Source organism: Numida meleagris, chromosome 12, assembly GCF_002078875.1.
Source record: "Numida meleagris isolate 19003 breed g44 Domestic line chromosome 12, NumMel1.0, whole genome shotgun sequence".
NCBI classification, from domain to species: Eukaryota; Metazoa; Chordata; class Aves; order Galliformes; family Numididae; genus Numida; species Numida meleagris.
In genome coordinates, this window is record NC_034420.1 from 922,578 (window position 1) to 942,010 (window position 19,433).

Here is a 19,433-nt window from a genome sequence, read left to right on the forward strand (position 1 = left end):
CTATTACTAGGAGCTATTAATGCTCTCTTGTTAATTTCTCAAAAAAAGTCTTTTTGATATTTTTTTTGTCATAGCTTTCAAAAGTTAAACTAAGAAGTACCTCTAAAATGACCTGCATAGCATGGTCTCTTTTGTTTGTTCCAGAAGTCTTATCTTTCTTCTGTCTTTTTCTATATATTGCTTTCATAGTGTTTTTGTTCTATGATGCTTTTAACCATACCTAAATAGTTTTTTTTTGTCCAGTTGTTTTCACTTTTCTGTTCTGTAATGAAAGTCTTAAAACTGCTTCTTCATCAGGTAGAGGTTGTAATGTTTTTCTGTCTTTTAACTAGGAAAAAGCAAATGATATCTATGTGTACTAAAGGAGTTCAGGAGCTGGAACTATTCTCCTTTTCTTCTTCCACAGTCTGCTTTTGTGTTTTCTTTTGTTTTTGTTGTTTTTTTGTTTTGTCTTGGTATAAGTCTTTCATTTTTGAAAGTTCACATTGACAAATATAAATAAATGAATGGTATGACTGTGAATTAATAATACTTTTGCTCTTCTTTGTGAAGATTCTTCTTTCAGGCCTTACTAATTTATCTGCAGGAAAGTTCTAGATCACAGTTATCTGTTCCTACCGGGGAGGAAGGTCGTGTTAACTGTATGAGGGACAGGGAAGGCTGGGGCTGGGGGAGGCTGGCACGCCTCCTGTGCTTTGCTCAGTTCGGTGTTATTTACCAACTGGTAACCACTTTAATAGATGTGAGATATGTATTCTTTAAATGCACAGTCAAACCAAAAAAGAAAACCTAGGTTCTTAGTTTGGAAGGATGTAGTCCATGACAATGAGGAGCACAACTGCAAAGCTTGAAACAAAGAAACATAAATCAATGCATGTAAGCTTTAAAAAGATACAGTGGCCACTGCTTAAACATTACTTAAATTATTATAAACTGTAAATAATTCTGTTTTTCATCTCGCCACTCATGTGAGTGGGTTATATGGACCAGTGTTATGCAGCACCTATATGTGGTTGGTATTGCTGAGAAAACGCAAGCCTGTCTAACCAAAAGGTTTTTTTTACTGCATTTTAACTACTTCTAATCAAAATGAAAAGCTGTCAAGAGAGTTATAGTAAGGAAGTCAAGTAAAAATTGCTGTCAGTGGTAATTGTCTGTAGCCTATCCAAATAGTTGCTTATTATTGGAGCATTGATTTGCACGTGAAAAGACTTCCCATATAATCTCCTATTTTTGAATTCTCACATGAAGTAACAATCAAACTTAAAAGCAAATTGCAGTCCGTAGCATAGACATGTTAAGCTTCAGTAATTCTATCTTGAGAAGGAGGGAAGATATGTGTCAAAAGCCATGTGATAAGGATATAGTAAAGATGAAAACTACTTAGAACAGGGAAATACCTGCAGAACTGCAGTGACACTTACAGTAGATGCCTCAAGTTTTGAGCAGTTTCCTTCAAATCTCTGCATTGCTTTGCTTTTTAGAATAAATCTGCTATGGTTCTGAGGTAGGTTTCATAGATTAGACGACTTCACCAAGTTGTTGCAGGATGTCTGTGATGGAGTGGGGAACTGCACACAGATCCAGACTGTTGTTGCTCTGTCTTCAATTTTTCTAGTTAATTTTGGTTTATTTTTGTTGTTTGGATACTGCAGGTGAAAATACATTTTCATTTCCTTTTTTCTCTGCTTTTTCATGCTGCGACCGTAATATTTCCTGAGACAGCTTTCATTAGTACCGAATTGTTTTCCAGAATATTATGTCACAGATACTGGGGATACTGAGATACTGACCTTGTGTTCTGTTTGAGGAAAGCATTGATTATGTCTAGATAGTAAAAGAAAGCGAGACTGAGGGCTGGTGTTGGAATGCTAGGGGAAAGGGCTGTCATTGAATCCATCTGCACTGTGTTGCACTGTGTGCACTGGGCACCCCTGGGCTGTGGGATGAGGTCCTGAAGTTCTTCATGGTACAAAGGCCTCTGAGATCTGCAGACACTACCTTTGACATCATGTCATCCATACTACCCATTGGAAATGGTCTCTGGTGCTCCCTGTCATTCAGGACAGGGCCAGAGCTGTGTTAGGGAGGCTGCTAAGGAAGAAGCAGTGTGAAAATTGTGGATCCCTGGCCTGAGCTCATTTCCTAGCTCTACCTTATTTGCCAGTAGAGGTGTAGCCAGTGCTGATTTCTGCTGTTGATACTTTTTGTTTTGTGAGCCTTCTGCATTCTGGGTGTTATTTCACACCAGGAAGGCAAGGAGCACTACCGTTGAGACCTTTTCTCTGGTTTTGGATTGAGGAAAGAAAGTTGCTCATCTCTTTCCTCCCAAATGTTCTTGAATTAAAAGGACAGTAAATTATGGCCATCAAGATCTGTTACAATCACTTCTCCCATTTCTTCCCAATTCAGAACCTCTACTTGCGAAGCATTGTCTGCTTTAAGACCTCAAATCTGTTTTAGCTTTTCAAGTCTCTTCTCAGTTGCTCAGAGGCCAGGACTGCATGGGATTCAAGATGAAGGGTTTGGGGCTGCAGTTCTGAGGAGGATCCTCTTTCAGGTTGCGCCGCTCACATTGGTAGAAAGCAGATAATGTTTTTCAGGCAGCTTCCTCTACTGTGCTCACAGAAAACTTAAGCCTTCCAACTTTGCTGAAGTCATGCACCCCACCTTCTGAAGTGACTTCTGTGTGTTGCTCATGTTCAGTGGCTTTTTATCAATCTGGAAATAGAATCCTGGGCCAAAATTCAAGCAAGTGATTCTAGTTCCCAGTATAGTTTTGTTTGAATTGAGAGTAATTATTACTGATATGTCTTGACACAAAGCATATGTGCTTCCTGCAAGCAGAAAGCTCTTGCTTTCCAGGATCCCATTCTCTGGCATAGGTATCAAATATGTAATTAAATCCAGGAACCAAATAAGATTTTGTGAGGCCTATGCTAGATTAGTTGAGCAAAGCAGCTTTATAGGTACCATGAGAACTAAAAGAAAATGATGTCTGAGGTTAATATTCCTTGATTTGTGGTTAATTTTCTTTTAAAACTCTATGGTGGGAAATATTAGAAGTTACCAATGTTAGATTGTCTTTATCTGTCTGCTGCAGAGCTGTTTGCTCACGTATGGTATTTTGACGTGACTAATTGTTTATGGTCTGACTTCTTACCAATGATTTTAATGCATTTCTGATGGAGTTCTTTAAGAGATGTCTTGCATGTCCGTAAAGGAACAAAGTTGGCTTGTGAAAATGTGTAGCAAAATTAGTTTGGCAGACCTACACCATGTTAATGTATCCGTCTTGAAATTTGTTTGCTTTTCTCAAGCATAGGAATGACTTCTTATGAGGCATATCTGAAGACTTGAGCCTATGATTCCATCCCTATATTAGTTGCATTCTGATTCCTTTATTGCCAGCAGGATTAAAGACTTTTGGGTCACAGGCTGAATTTCTGCCAAAGGACAAAATGTAAATTATATTTGACTACAGATTTCTTGACAGGACAAAACACCTACTTGAGATTCTATGAGGAGTGAAACTTTGGAGATTAGAACACTGAAATATGATTAATTAAAACACTTTATTTAAGCAATGCAATGGCTTATTAGCTTCAGTGAAAAACAACCAGTGCTTCAGTAATAGTTATTTTACCTGTATGATGTGGATTTCTGAAATCTCAAAGGTGAGAAATGGTTTTCCTATGAGAGCTGTAATTTTTTCCTGAATGTACTATCAGGTATCTTACACAAGCTCTGAGCTGAAGGGAAGACATGCATGTTCCCTCAGGAACTAGGCTAAGGTCTGTAAAGGTCAGAAAGATGACTGGTGATGCTTAATGAGGTGCAATATCCTGCTTTTAAGTACTGCAAACTTGAGATTCTTGTTTCCTTTTCAAAAACGAGACAGCTCTTGACAAAGTCATTGCATCTTTGTTTCTTCAGTATAGCTGGAAACAAAACAAATGTTTTTTTGGACAGTGAGAAGAGCGCAGCTTTTCTGAGCTGGGAAGTACGGGAAGGAGTTTGAGTTAGGCTTTCCTAATCTGAACTACCTTGCAGCTTTACTTGAGGTTCTGTTACACAGGAGAGTTGATCCAGTGATGGAGACTTTCTTTCTATTACAAAAAACATGGGCACTTTTATGCTGAAGTTGAGAGATGGGAGAGAAGCTCTGAGGGCAGTTTCATCTTTTCATTCTTCTTATTTTAGCATTTTTTTTTAAATTATATGTGCAGTTTCTTAAGACTAGACCTGGCAACCCCATAACTCCAGTTAGAGGGAAAAAAAAAAAAAAAAGTATGCCAAATTACCTCTTGACTCTTCCCCTGTGACAAAAATATTTGTGCAGACAGATTCTCTTGCCACTGTAGGGATTGTTACTTTGCTTTCAGCTGATCACAAATTAATCACTTAAACTAGTGTGGCTCCTTAATTAGAAACTCACTGTCATATATGTGTGTGACACACTATGTATTTGATTCATATACGTAAGGCAGCATTTAAATTCCTACAAGAGTAGCCAATAGTTGAAGGATTTGAATGAAACCATAATGAAAATAGCGGTATTTCTGATAGAGTGAGGGATGAGTTTCCATACTGTTTCTTGAACCATCAGTGGAATGTCAGGGATCTTAGGTCTCTTTAGGTTTGGCCCTCAGTCTTCTAAAAATAAAGGAAAAGGCAGTAAGGACACAGTAACTTTTTTTTTGTAGTTAACACCTTTTTTGGTGCTGTATTTTGTAATTTCTGGGTGGTATAAAATACAATGAAATACTTTCTTTTGCCAGTAGTGAACAAAAAGGCATTTTGTGTTTTAACTAGATGCTATGCATAACCTTTGTGCTATCTTTATGAATGGCTTGCGGTAGAAGTCTCAACTGGTGAGGGCTGCTTGCTTGGATTTACCTTTGTGCTTGTCCAGCAAAGCAGAGTATTCCACTGTTGGATCCGTTCCATTGAAGTTCACATTCCAGGTCTTCATGACCAAGAATGATGTTTATTTGTAGAACAAGAGCCGTGAGTTCTTCTTTTTCCTTCCGCAGGACAAGCAGGAGGACTTAAAGAAGACTATTTTGGAGGGCATAGAGACGGGCAAGCATCAGGTGAGGCTGGCCTTTGATGCTTGTAAACTGCAGCTTCAGGATACATGCTGAAGAGATAAGCATGGCTTTAAAGCGTTTAAATTTCTTTAAAAATTCTTCTCAAGACTTGCTGTGCAGACTAGAAACGCCTTCTTTGTGCTGCAATTTCCCCTTCTGTTGGGTTTAAAAAAAAACAAACAATGAAGTATCTCAACCTTCACACCTGTAGCAGGTTATCTCATTGAGATTATTGGCAGATGTGGCTGTGTTAAACTTGTTACAGTGTTTGTCTTCCCTTTTCTGATTTGTACTTTCAATTAGAGGCCCTAGTTGAGTTTCTACCTGCCCCTGAGTTACTGGTTTGCTTTGTGCCTTGAGGTTTTCTGGGACAATTAGGTTGGTGACAGCTAGTGTACTGTCTTTTGAGAGGATTTAAATCTTGAAAATTAGTGGTATATAATTGAGACCTATATTGCTTGGTGGCTATCATCACTAATTTTTTGTAAATTACTTTGCTTAAAATAACAAATTTAGCCATCTGTTGCTGAATATCCGCTTAGGAGTTAACTATTCACTGAGAGAGTGGACATCGTTGTGGACTAGAGGCTTGTCAAAAAATTGAAGGGAATGGTGGGAGCTTTACTTCAAAAAGTCATTTTGTTCTAGAACTCTTAAATAACGTTACACTGGAATCAAACTCATGAAAAGTATCCCAGTGAATACTTGAAAACCAAAGAGAGTAGATTAATAAAATAGAATAAAAAATTATATAAATATGTAGCTAATCATGGAAGTGAATAGAATGGGACTTGAAGTCAAGAATAAGCAGTGTATCAATAATTGTTATAAGGTGCTTTTGATGGCATTGCTTTTGCTCTGCTCTGTAAAGTATTGATTTGTCTAGAAAAGAAATACTTATTACTGTCTGGATCATCATCTACTTTTGGGGTCCCAGTGAAAAAGGTGCAAGTAATGTAAACTCTTACTTAATGTGGAATTCTCTCATGTTCCTCTCTCTTCCTTTGTGGTACCCAAACCTACTGAAAATTACACTTAAACTTTATTTCTGTTCACATTGAACTAACCATTCTATGCATGATGTTGTCTCCTGCTTTTCTGGTTGGTGCTGGGATAGGTGTTGTTTTTTTTATACCTCTTTCCAGTATGCTAATTACAGAATTACTCAGGAGTTGGTCAGTGAAGAAAGGAAGCAGAATATTGTGATGACTACTATAGTGTAGATAGCGGGCAAAATGGTCTTTGGTGATAAGTTCTTTGCTAGTTCTTGTCCTGACAAAATGAGTATGTGTACTTCTTCCTTGTATGAGCAGAAAATACAAGTACAGAAAAGCTGATGTGGGATGCTACTGGACAACTTTCATGTTCTCTATCCTGATCTTGATCAAGTTTCTACTGCAGCATCAAAAAAATCTTTGAAATTTTTGACCATTTCAGCTGAAGGAAAGGATGCAAGTAGGCAAAGGTAGTGCGTTGCCTTAACTTTTCATTTTGGTTTGTTCTAGATGTTTGTCAGTGAAGGTTGAGTTGATGCTAATCTATTGGCCTTTATTAGAGTTAAATATAGTGCTGCAGTCATAGAATCAGTTTTTTAAATAAAAAAAGCATTTCTATCTTCTTATGTGACATTTTGATAGTATTTTTCATAACTTTTTAATATCTATAACAGACAGGCACACAAATGTTTAAGCTTGGCTGGACTGATGATGTGTATCATAGTGCAAGTATATACAAGTTGAGGATCAAGTTCTTATTGGATGAAGTGACAGTTGGTCTGACTGGGTAGAATAACTACATTTGAGGCCAACTTCCTGGCTCAAGTATTAGACAAACCAACTGGAGGAGAAACGTTACTGGACCTGATCCTCACCAGTAGAAAGGAACTCATTAAAGGGGTTAAGATTGGCGGCAGTCTGGGTTGTAGCAAGCATGCCCTGGTTTAGTTCGTGGCCTTGAGGAACATGGGCCTGGCAGAGAGCAAAGTCAGGACCCTGAACTTCAGGAGAACAAACTTCTGACTGTTTAAGGAATTACTATATGAGATTCCCAAGGAAACTGTCTTTAGCAACAAAGGTGCAGAAAAGGGCTGGCAGCTCTTTTAGGACACTTTCCTGAGAGCACAAGAGCTCTCCATTCCCCATCATAAGAAATCAAGCAGAGGAGGCATAAAATTGCCATGGCTGAGCAACAACCTGCTGGTTAAACTGAGGGAAAAGAGGGATGTGTAGAGGTTGTGGAAACAAGGATATGTGGCCTGGCAAGAATACAGGGATGTGGTCTGGATATATCCCTCTCACTGTAAGAGAAGAACAAATCCAAGAGGGCCTCATGAGGCTGAATGTGTAAAATTCTGTGGGGCATCCCAGGGTCCTTGAAGGAACTGGCTGATGTGGTTGCCAAGACACTCTCCATCATATTTGACAAGTCATGACTGTCAGGCAAAGTCCCCAGTGACTGCAAAAAAGGAAGCATCACTCCCATGTTCAAGAAAGGGAGAAACAAAGAAGTGGGGAACCTACAGGCCTGTCTGTATGTCTGTGCCTGGGAAGATGATGGAACAGATCCTCCTGGAAGCTGTGTTAAGGCACGCATGAGAGGAAGAGATGATCTGAGACAGACAGTACAGCTTTTCCAAGGGCAGATCATACCTGACCAATCTGATAACCTTCTATGATGGAGTGACAACATTGATGGACAAGGGAAGGGCAACTAATTTTGTCTACCTGTATTTCTGCAAGACCTTTGTGGTCCCATTCTGCTTCCTTACCTCTAAATTGGAGAGAGATGGATTTGAAAGGTGGACTATTTGATGGGTAAAGAATTGGTTGAATGATTGTAGCCAGAGTGTTGTGGTCAACAGTTCTATGCCCAAGTAGAGGCCAGTGACAAGTGGTGACCCCAAGGGTCCATCTTGAGACTGGTACTCTTCAGCATCTTCATCAATGACATAGACAGTGGGATCTTGTGTACCCTCAGCCGATGACACTGAACTGAGTTGTGCAGTTGATACGACTGAGAAAAAGGGGATGCTGTATCTTGGGCTGCATCAAAGGAGATGTGGCCCACAGGGCGAGAAAGGTGATTGTACTCTGTTCTGCCCTCATGAGGCCCCATCTGAGGTACTGCATCCAGGCCAGGGACCCCCAGCATGAGAAAAACATAGGAGCGGATCCAGAGGCGGGCCCTGGGGATGCTCAGAGGGCCAGAGCACCTCTCCTGTGAGGAAAGGCTGAGGCAGCTAGGCTTGTTCAGATTAGAGAAGAGGAGGTTCCAGAGGGACCTTGTTGTGGCCTTCCAGAACTTGTGGGGAGCTTATAAGCAGGAGAGAAACTTTTTATATGGTCTACTTTTTACATGGTCTACTAGTGATAGGATAAGAGAGAGGGGCTTTAAACTACGCATAGAAGAGGGGAGATTTAGGTTAGATGTTAGGAGGAAATTCTTTACTCAGAGGGTGGTGACACATTGGCACCAGCTGCCCAGAGATCTTGTGGGGCCTCTTCTCCGCAGTCCAAGCACACAGCCGTCCTGGGTCTTTATTCAGTAGAAAGGAAGGGGGACACACAGAGGCAGGCACCCAGGATGAGATCTCATTTATGCTGATCCAGGCCTTGCAGCTGTACGAGCACAGAACATGCAGCAGAGCTCAGAGGGCAGCTCAGCAGCCTCTCCACGCCATCTGCGTCTCCAACCCAGACAACAGCACACTGCTCTGGCTCACAAGCTTCACAAAGCCTTTTCTTCCTGGAGGAAGCCGATGTTGGTTTCAGAACAACCCTTGCGTCTTAAGAGCATGTGCACAGAGAGGATTTTCCAGGAAGGACCACAATTCAGTACCGTTGTGTACTTGTACAGCTCTCAAATGGGTTACAGCGTTTAAGTCCTGCTACATTTTAACACCAGTTCTCAATAAGGAAGAAAAAAAAAAGAAAAACAACTTTAACTGGGTTGCATCAGCAGAGGGGTTGCGGCGGGGCAAGAGAGGTGATTGTCCCCCCTCTAGCTGTTCAAGCAGGTCTATAGGAGGCCATGAAGATGCTCAGAGGGCTGGAGCACCTCTCCTATGAAGGAGGTAACTGAGGGAACTGGGCTTTTTCAGTCTGGAGAAGAGAAGGCTCTGGGGAGACCTCTCTGTGGCCTTCCAGTACTTGGATGGAGCTTATGAGCAGGAGGGAGAGTGACTTTTTACAGACTAGTACTGATAGGAGAAGGGGACGTAGTTTTAAGCTAAAAGAGTGGAGATTTAGGTATCAGTAAGAAATTTCTCACTCAGAGTAGTGTGGCACTGGTGCAGGTGGCTCTGAGAAGCTGTGGGTGCCCCTTCCCTGTAAGTGTTCAATGCAAGGCTGCACAGGGCCCTGGGCTGCCTGATCTGGTGGGGGGGGCACACAGCCCATGAGACAGGGTTGAAACTGGAAGATCTTTAAGGTCTCTTCCAACTCAAGGTGTTGTATGACAGTTGTATGATTGCTTTTAAAATGAGGATGCATCCTGACATCCATGTCTAAGCCTTCACCAGCGAAGTCTCTTAGTAATGGAGAATTTTTTTGGTAATAGTGTTAACTGTTACTAGTTATCTGAAATATTAAATTTGAATTCAATATAGAGTGGTCTTACACTGTATTGAATATAATTAAGAGGAGGTAAAATAAATTTTTCTTTTTGTAATGTTTGCTGTTGCATCCATGGGTACTTTGAAGTGTCTGTTAACTTGTTTGGACAGTACTGCTCTGGTCTTGCTCAATCAGTAAGTATTATTTAATAGTTGTTTGCATTCATAGATGTTGTGTGTAGTTTTCCTGCAGTACTGGGGATTTACTGTGAAAAATACACTGACTTCTTATAACCTATTGTCAGCAGCTGAGGAATAAAGTTATTCAGAGCTCATGAGTATGCTACTAATTCTTATATGGAATATATGTGTTAACATAATTACTTGTACATGTCCTTATAAGTATTTGGCATACAGACAATCCAAAAGCAGGCTTGCTTTATTGACAGTTAAGTCGTGACCCAGGAGTGTAATCTAATTATTTCCCAAAAAATGAGATGATTTCAGCAGTAAGTCTGTAATGATTCCTATATGCCTGCATGTAATTGTATGTATGCTACTGTATTTTTTTTCTTTCTACCGAGCAAGCAAAGGAATCAGAGCAGTAACATGGAGTTAAAGATGTGTTAAAACAGTGTGAAATAATTATTTCTTATGAAGTGGCAGGAGCAAAATGCATGGGAGAGAGGTAGTGTTAGCTCCATAATGGCAAAGGATTAGTTTGCACTTGCTGTGTGGGGTCAGTGTCCTATGTAAGATCCAGTCTAGAGATCTTTCTCCAGTAGAAAGATGGCCAGATACCCAGTGATGATTACAAGAACCTCACTAGGTTATGCAGAGGTGCAGAAGGCTAAGGCTCATCTACAACTGAAGTTTTCCTAAGACGCCAAGAACAGGACAAATGAGTTCTTCAGATACTTGAGCAGTAAGCATAACTGCAGGGAAAACATAGGCGCACAGATAATGTTGTCAAGGTAGAGGTTCTCAGTAGCTCTTGTCTCTGTCTCTACCAGCATAACTGGACCACAGATCATGGGGTTGAGTAGGGCTACACCAATGTGTGTTGACTCACCAGTAATGGTGGAGGGGCTGGCATGCAGCCTCTGGCAGGGGTTCAGCTCATGTAAATTACAGCCACAGACAGATCCACTCCAGGGTGTTAGAGAATTGGCTGATGTTGTTGCAAGGCCACTGTTTATAACATGGGAGTCCAACCTTTTTGCTTGTCTGGCCAGAGTGAGTGAAGAGGAATTGTCTTGAGCCGCGTATAAAACGTACATTATAGATATTGAATATTGTTCTTCTTTTAATGTATTTTTGATTATTAAAAAAAAAAAGGAGAGCTGCAAAAACACAAAACTATTGGGGTATTTGACCTTGTTTTTGCAAAACTAATGCATCAATATGTGGTTTACTGGAAGTGGTTACTATTCTTAGTGAGTTCCCAAAGTGCTCATCGGAGCGCTCTTGCTGTGCTTCCTCCTTGAAAATAGTTGCTCATAAACATATGACTATCAAAAAGCGATGACATGAATAAGATGTGATTGTGAAGCAAGAGATACTTCTCTCTGGAATAACAGGTCTTGTAAGTAAATACATGGTATTTACTGGTAAATAGACATGATCAAATTTTTATTTGAGTTGAATATCTGATTGCAACTCTGTATAGAATCATAGAATGGCTCAGGTTAGAAAAAACCTTCAAGATCATTAAGTCCAACCTCAGCCTAACCATACTACCCTAATTCTAACAACCCACTGCTAAATCATCCTGAGCACCACATCCAAAGGGCTTTTAAACACATTCAGGGATGGTGACTCAACCACCTCCCTGGGGAGCCTTATTTTTCCTGATATCCAACCTAAACATCCCCTGGCGCAACTTGAGGCCATTTCGCCTTGTCCTGTCACCTGTCACCGGTGAGAAGAGACCAGCCCTGCTCTCACTGCAATCACCTGTCAGGTGTTTGAAGAGAGCAATGAGGTCTCCCCTCAGCCTCCTCTTCCCCAGACTAAACAGCCCCAGTTCCTTTCGTCGCTTCTGATAGGGCATATTCTCCAAACCCTTCCCCAGCCTTGTTGCCCTTCTTTGGACCTGTTCCAGCACCTCCATGTCCTTTCTGTTTTGAGGTGACCAAAACTGAACCCAGTACTTGAGGTGGGGCCTCACCAGTGCCGAGTACAGGGGCAGGATGACTTCCCTAGCCCTGCTCACCACCCCATTCCTGATCCCAGCCAGGATGCCATTGGCCTTCTTGGCCACCTGGGCACACTGCTGGCTCATATTCAGCTGACTGTCCATCAGCACATCAAGGTCCCTTTCCGTCAGGTAGCTTTCCAACCACTCCTCCCCAAGCCTGTAGGGTTGCCTGGGGTTGTTGTGACCAAAATGTAGGACTTGACACTTGGCCATATTTGAAACTCACACAGTTTGCCTCGGCCTATTGATTCAGTCTGTCCAGGTCACTCTGTAGTGCCTTACTATCCTCTGGCAGATCGACACTCCCTCCATCTTGGTGTCATCTGCAAACTTGCTGAGGGTGCATTCAATCCCCTCATCAAGATCATTGATAAAGATGTTAAATATGTTTCATTTGAAAGTTTGCAAGTAACATATTTATGTCAACTGAAAATATATTGAAAAATTGATAATTTTTTTTTTAATTTGGGAACTTATTCTCAAATTCCTTTATGAAAACTGAAAGTAAGGCTGTGTATTTTTCTCCGATTACAGGACTGTATTTACCCAATGTATCAAAATGCGTAAAATTATTTGACATAACTTAAGTTTGCCATAATTTAAATTTCATTTGGAATGCTGCTATGGCTTAAAGCATAGCACAAATCAGTTGATTTTTCACCCTGAAGACCCATGTTTAATTCATTTAAATGAACAGTCAAATCCACCAAAAATGCTAAATGCGAGCCATTTTTCATCTTCGAGGATCTGGCACAAATTTTCCTTTAGATTCCGTTGATTTCATTTCACAATTCATGAAATCTTTTTAGCTTTTTACCCTGACTTAGCCACCTTACTTCTGAAAAGTAACTGATGTTTCCATAATCAGCATCTGTACTTTTAAGGAACCCCTGGAACTGGTGAAGATTCAGTCCCTTGGTCTTTGTGACATTACAGCTTTGACAACTTCTGCATTATCCATTTTTAAAACTTTCATGCATAAATTTTCTCAGGGTGTGATGCAGTGGTTTTTCATCAAATATGAGTTGCTGGTGGCAATTGCATCATTTTCCATTAGTTTTTATGAGTCTCTATTGGCCTGCCATCGCTGGGCCCATTTGTAGCTGTACCGGACATGTTGACTGAAGTTGAAGAAAATTGTTTTAATGTCATTTTTACTGACGTTTCTTCAGTGGCATTATGTTCTATTAGTCTGCATTCAGAAATCTTATTGATTGGTTATTTTTTTGGCAATTTTATTCTGTTGGATATTTGTTCTCTTGGATAATCTCAGCGAGGCTCCCTTTTCTCATTGAATTTTGGACCTCGTGATCCTTCAAGGTCCCTTCCAGCCTATGAGGTGTACAAACAGAAAGCTAACTTAAGGTACAGGTTTGCCATCAAAACAAGCCATGTATCAAAGGATACACAGACTCCTCAAGAAATTAAGGCAAGTAGTTAATCTGTTCTGACAGATATATTCTTGTATTTTTATATTTGTAAATAGCAGTATAACTCCCTGTCAGTACCAAATGTTAATTTTCACACTTGGATATGTGTGCTATTATAGGGTAAATTGTGTGTTTAGAGTTTGGCCTCCTGGATTTTAAATTAAAAAGGCAAACAACATAAAAGCCCAGCGCGTTTTCTGTTGTTCTTGTTGTATTATCAATCAGACTGAATATGAAGAGTGCAAATTCAGACTCCTGAGAAGACAGTATTCTCTTTCCTTGTTGCAGCAGAACAGTTGATATGTGTTAGCTGGCATTCTTTGTGGTATTGATAATGTCTACATAACATGCAGATTTTGTGACTCTAATTTCTCTAATATAGCTGTATTCAAACACATCTTGCCAGTTGTCAAAAGCTTTTTAAATCTGAAAATTGTTCTTATTTCTCCTTCCTTCTTTGTTATTTTGTCCCATGTGTGAAGCTGAAGTCATCATTTTGTCATTATTAAACTTTCTTTTCTAGTCTTTTTATTCAGAGACTTTGTGACCTGTAATGAGGGATATTTACCCATCAAAAGAAAACCAACCGAAGCAATTATCTAATTTTTATTGCTAATCATCTTCAGTGTGTCATAAAAAGGTTTTCTGCAATTTGTACATTTTTCAACTCCAAAGGTCTCATATGCTGCATCAATTCTCAGAACTGCTACATAATGGTTACTTATGTACTTACCGATGCTCATTGATAAGTGTTAAATGTTTGTCCATCTCTAAGGAGGAAATGAGATGTAACTGTTCTCAAGTGTATTATGTGTTTGAATGCTAAAATAAAAACAAATATATACGTAGGGAAACTTCCTTGTATGGCTATATACTATTGTATAGATGCAGTTTTTATGCCTTTTGGCCATGTGCTTCAGTAGGTAGGGTAGCAGGAAAATTAATTCAAGTCAGTTAAGAAGATAGGTGGATCTTCTTCAGAGACTGATAGTTGTGGTCCCATTACAAGGTGGTTCAAGAGATGAAACAATGGTATGGTTTTTACTTGTTTATGCAACATCTGTTATTTCTCTTTTACAATAGGAACATGAATCTGAAGGGGGGAGAACCCCACTAATGAAGGCTGCACGAGCTGGTCATTTATGCACTGTGCAATTCCTTATTAGCAAAGGTAAAATACTAGTTTAAGAAATTGGTATTAAAACTTAAATAAAATATCAAATGGCAATTAAATTCAGTATTTGTGATCTTCTTGGTTAGTCTTACGATGTATATACGAGCACTGATGAGGCTGTAAGGGACTTCTTAAATTTCATTTTGTTTATGATAAAATGAATTACAAAATATTTTGCTGTTTTTTTCAACTCCTTTGTATAGATCAAGAAGTAGGTTTGGAGTATGGCAAATATATTCAGGTTCACAAAAAAAGCCAAAGTAAAGAATACCCACACTGCCCCAGAAAAAAATCAAACCATCACCCTCAAGGGTACCGTCTGGAACAACAGAAATAATGCCATGCAGTAATAATGATAAGTGGTTAAATGAAAATTTAGAAGTCGCCTTTCAGAACACTTTCTTTTATCGCTTATGAGGCCCACTATTACTGCATCATTTCTACATTGTTGAGATAGTGACAGTTCTATATACAAGCCATCAGTTTATCTAAAATCTCTTGTTTTTACCCCAGAAGTATGTTTGAGTTTAGATGATCAGAAAACAAAATGTTATCCTTATTCCAGAAGATATTCCAGCATCTGCTGATATTTTAGTAAAAATGTCCTTGTGTTTAATTGAGATTTTTTCTCTTTACAGGTGCCAACGTCAATAGGGCTACAGCTAATAATGACCACACAGTGGTGTCTCTGGCATGTGCAGGAGGCCACTTGGCAGTTGTTGAGCTCCTTCTGGCTCATGGTGCAGATCCTACTCATCGACTCAAGGTATTCGCTTGAAAGTGCTTGTTTATTGTGGGTACTACATGTACTAAAAGAACCACATGGTTAATTTAGTGTATTAGAAAATGTGCAATTTTAAATGGACTGATTCATATTTTGCGTGCTGTAGAGCAGAATTCATCTTCTGACTTCTTATTTCCAATATCTCAATTCAGGATGGTTCAACAATGCTCATTGAAGCTGCCAAAGGAGGACATACAAATGTTGTTTCTTATTTGCTGGATTACCCAAACAATGTTCTGCCAGTTCCTGCAGCAGACTTGTCTCAGCTCACACCTCCATCTCAGGATCAGTCTCAGGTATTTTAAATACCACAATGAATGTTTCAAATAAATGCTTCCTTTGAAGGGGGGAAAGATTGTATGTTTGAAAATAGCAATGTAAGAAAGTTGATTGTTGATGGGTATTGTTTGCAGCGCATGAACTTCCTTGTTTTCTGCTCCTTAAACAGGTTAATCCCAAACATAATATGTCAAAAGTGAAAGTTTTGTTTGCATTTGCTCAGTATTTTGTTTCTACAGCTCTAAACCACTGTGGCAATGCCTCTTAAATGTTCCTGCTGGTTCTGATTGTTATATGACAGAGATTGTACTGTGTAAATTTATTACTCACCATGTTGTTTAAGAGGCACCTTTCCAATGCAGTTAGCTGATTAAAAAGCTAAAAATGTTAACAAGTTTTCCAGTCTATACCGTCCAGGATTTTAGTAAAGTCATACAGCTAACCGACATGATATCCACAATAGAATAGGTTTGGACTGGTTATACCAAGAAATGACAGGGCATAGATGTTTTAGGAACAGTAGAATGGAAGTCTACTGTAGAAAACTACCTTTGTGTTATAGTCTTATGATTGGGTCAGTTGAGGAGTTTTTTAATCTGATGGTGTGTGGCTTTATTTTAAGGTTCCACGTGTTCCGGTGCACACACTTGCTATGGTTGTACCTCCCCAGGAACCTGACAGAACCCCTCAAGAGAACTCTCCACCTCTCGTGGGAGTGGTGAAAGGTTAGTATGCAGCCCTTCAGAAAATACATGCACTTTGGAAAGTGTTAGGCTAGGGAACATTATCTGAGTGCTTATGCATATTGTAGTCTGCTCCATCAATTCCTGAACACCTGTAATGAAGATATGATTTAAATATAAAAGTATTTTATGTAGTGTGTAGTTTTTACTAATTTTCTTGTGTACTATCTATATAATAGCACTGGTTACTGGGCATGCTTATTCTCATTTTTTTAAGAAAATTTATGTAGTCCAGAATGAAAAAATCTAGGTATGCTTTTGACTTTTGAATATCGATCGTTTAGATTAGTTCATGGATAACAGTAACTTGATATATCAACTTATTCCATTTTTAAAGTTGCAATGCAAACATGTTGGCACTGTAAAATGCCAATGCAGGTCTACTTACTAGAGGACAAATTTTCTATTATAATAGTACCCTTGTAAGTAATTGCAGCATCAGGGCTTTTGCTTTGAGTGTGCTTAAACTTAGTGGTTAAAACTATTTGCAGTCATTAAATGGCAAACTGCACCATCCAGTTATGGATCCTGTTAGAAATCTTTGTTTCTAAGTAAGCCCAGAAAGTGAAGCACATTGTTAAGTGGAAAGTTAAAACTTCTGATGATTTAGTTTATGAGTTCTGGTTTGGAGTTTGAGGAGATTAAATGTTACAGTATCCAAAGCTCTTAGGTAGCTTTATTTAATTTGTTTATTCTGAAAATGTTCAAGGATTTCTTAAAACAAGCAAACAACAATGCCACGGACACAAGTGACTAGCAAAAAAAAAAAAAGTGTACCTAATGTTTTTTGAGTGTATAACCTTGATTTTCTCTAGGCATACATGCTGTGTGTGTAACTTCTAAAATACAGTTACTGTGTAATTTATGTAGGATGTGCAGTACTGCTATTTCAGACCAAAAGAATGTAAGAATATGCTACTTCTGGTTTAAATAATGCAGCAAAAACTGTGTGCTTACATGTGCACTTAAAATTAAATAATTTTTAGTACTACTAAGTAGGTTAGCGTTCTGGAAATGCAGCTTATGATGCATAGGAGTCAAAGAGAGAGCAGTTGATTGTGTCAGAAGGCTAAAGTTATAAATTTAAGTCTGTTAATTAATCAAATTGCGAAATGCAGATAGTTCATGTAGCTTAAGAAATAGATCTCATTTGAAAAAAAAAAAAAAAGAAACTTACAGGAAATGTCAGCTCATATTTTAGGCATGTTTTTAGCAGTACTATGTTGCTGAAACTGGTACCAAGAGATCTAATAGTTGTCAGTATTTCAGGATATGCTTTGTGTGTGTCAGCAAAACTAGTCTGTGATGAGTTACAAGAGATACAATGATCTGAAATGTGCCATTGGGCTAATTACACGCTTCTGAAAGCTCTGTGTGTGAAGTTCTTGTGCCTCTAAAATCTTTAGGGAAAAGTCAGTATTTCTGTGTTAAATGCTGTGCAGTCATTATAATCATACCCCTCTTATTCTAACTGTAACTGAGAACTTGATATATGCTGAATTTCTGTTCTTGTCTTCTGACACACACGGCTTTATTAGACTTCACTGTTAGACTTGGGAGACGAAAGATAAAAGAGGGTGTAAATAAAAGAATATTCATTAATTCCATGGAGAAAAAGCACTTAAGTTCTTCTGTAACAGTTACTTATTTTGGAGAAGACAAATTCCTTGACTGCAGAGTTAGAAATAGTCTCCTAACGTTTTTCTGAAGACTTGCCTATGTGGAGGAAGGAGAGGAACACCTTGTTTTTTAACCTCAGTTTGGTCTTTTTTAGGTGTTCAGATTAGTTTTGCAAAAAATGCAGTAGTAACTACTCATTTCCTGAAGAGTTCTTGGGAAGTCAGGTGTAAACCTAGAATACACTTGTGTATTACCATTATGAGTCAAATATGCTGTGAGGCTTTCCAAGAATTTATGGTTTAATTTTGATTGACAGTATTATCCTTACTCTAGTGAGAAGGCTTACGGAATAGTAGCCATGGAGTGTTCTGGCAAGTGATTTGATTTTGATGTTTAGCATCTGAAAAGAAAACCCTTTCTGAGCAGTGGATCTAGAGCGGCAGATAAAGGTGATATGCAAAGGTGGTAACGTGGTAATGATGAGAAAGTCAAACGAGAGCAGCAGCAGTTTTTAGTTCATGGTACTGAAAAGAACTTGACTCGTGTGATGTGGAAAGACTGTTGTTAGTGTGCTTCTAGCACGTGGCTAGCTTGTCCATGTGAGAGGGAAATTGTAGTGTAGTTTTGCTTGCCTTGTTGTCTGTATTTGTTGCTGTCCTCTCTTGAATGCAGTCTGAGTTGCTCAGCAGTAAGCAGTAATTCTGATGCGGCTCAACAAGGATAGTGTTCCTGCTAGAAAGAGGAGTGCCGTATTTCTGTGATGATGGAGTGGCATATCTCTCCTGCTGCTTGCAGCCCTGACAGGCTGGGAGCGAAGCACAGGGGTGCAGCTCCCAAGAGCGGATCTCTGTGCCCAGTGCCAGCTGCTCTGCAGCCACCAAATGCTTCCTCCCTCCTGCTCTCCAGCTCTGACACTTGGCAGACTGGCTTCCTGCAAGGCAAATGGGGTAGAGTGGGTGACTAAAGAGCCCTTTATGAACTGTTGCTCCTGGCGCTGACTGATCCTCTCTGGCTTAATTCTTTTCCTGTTAAGAAAGGTTGCTCTTTACACTCGGTCCCTTGCAAACATACTGAGTTGCTCAGAAATGGTGCTGTCACTTTCATATGGCTATGAGAGCTGCTAAGCCTGCTTACTGGAAGCTGTGATTATCTTCAGGCTGGGTTTGGAGTTTTAGGTGCACCTCTAAAGGTTTCTTGTTTACCTCAAATTGTGGGCCATTCCAGCATACAGAAAGCTTGAAAAGAATGCTATTACATTTCTCCAAGGAAATAGTCTCTGTAGTATTGTTGTCACTGATAGTCTTGCATAGCTTGTAAATGCAAGCTCCTGTTTAAGAGTGGGATCCAAAGCTCCCAGTGAGCGTTATGGTTCTGCAGTGCACTGCTTTCATCCTTCACAGAATGTGCTTGGTGAGTGCTGTGCCTTGCACCCACAATGTGTTTTTAGAACGTTATTGAAAAGCAATACGCTAGTGAAATAAGGGGATGCTTAGGGACTCCACAGAGAGCAGCACTATTGTTTTCTTAGTCAAAATATTTGAGCTGAAGTAAGGTATTG

The 19,433-nt window shown here is 39.5% G+C and overlaps 1 protein-coding gene across 9 annotated transcripts in view; it reads left to right on the plus strand.

The window, feature by feature from the left end:
- LOC110405123 (ankyrin repeat and KH domain-containing protein 1) overlaps positions 1–19,433 on the plus strand; it is a 112,348-nt gene that overhangs the window by 47,089 nt on the left and 45,826 nt on the right. For 6 of the 9 annotated variants that reach the window (XM_021410093.1, XM_021410094.1, XM_021410095.1 and 3 more), the window contains exons 11-15: positions 5,037–5,096; positions 14,359–14,446; positions 15,088–15,215; positions 15,386–15,529; positions 16,135–16,237. In XM_021410093.1, coding sequence (XP_021265768.1) covers positions 5,037–5,096; positions 14,359–14,446; positions 15,088–15,215; positions 15,386–15,529; positions 16,135–16,237 — 523 coding nt within the window. The remainder of the gene's footprint in view (positions 1–5,036; positions 5,097–14,358; positions 14,447–15,087; positions 15,216–15,385; positions 15,530–16,134; positions 16,238–19,433) is intronic. The other 3 variants (XM_021410097.1, XM_021410101.1, XM_021410102.1) reach the window with 1 other exon arrangement.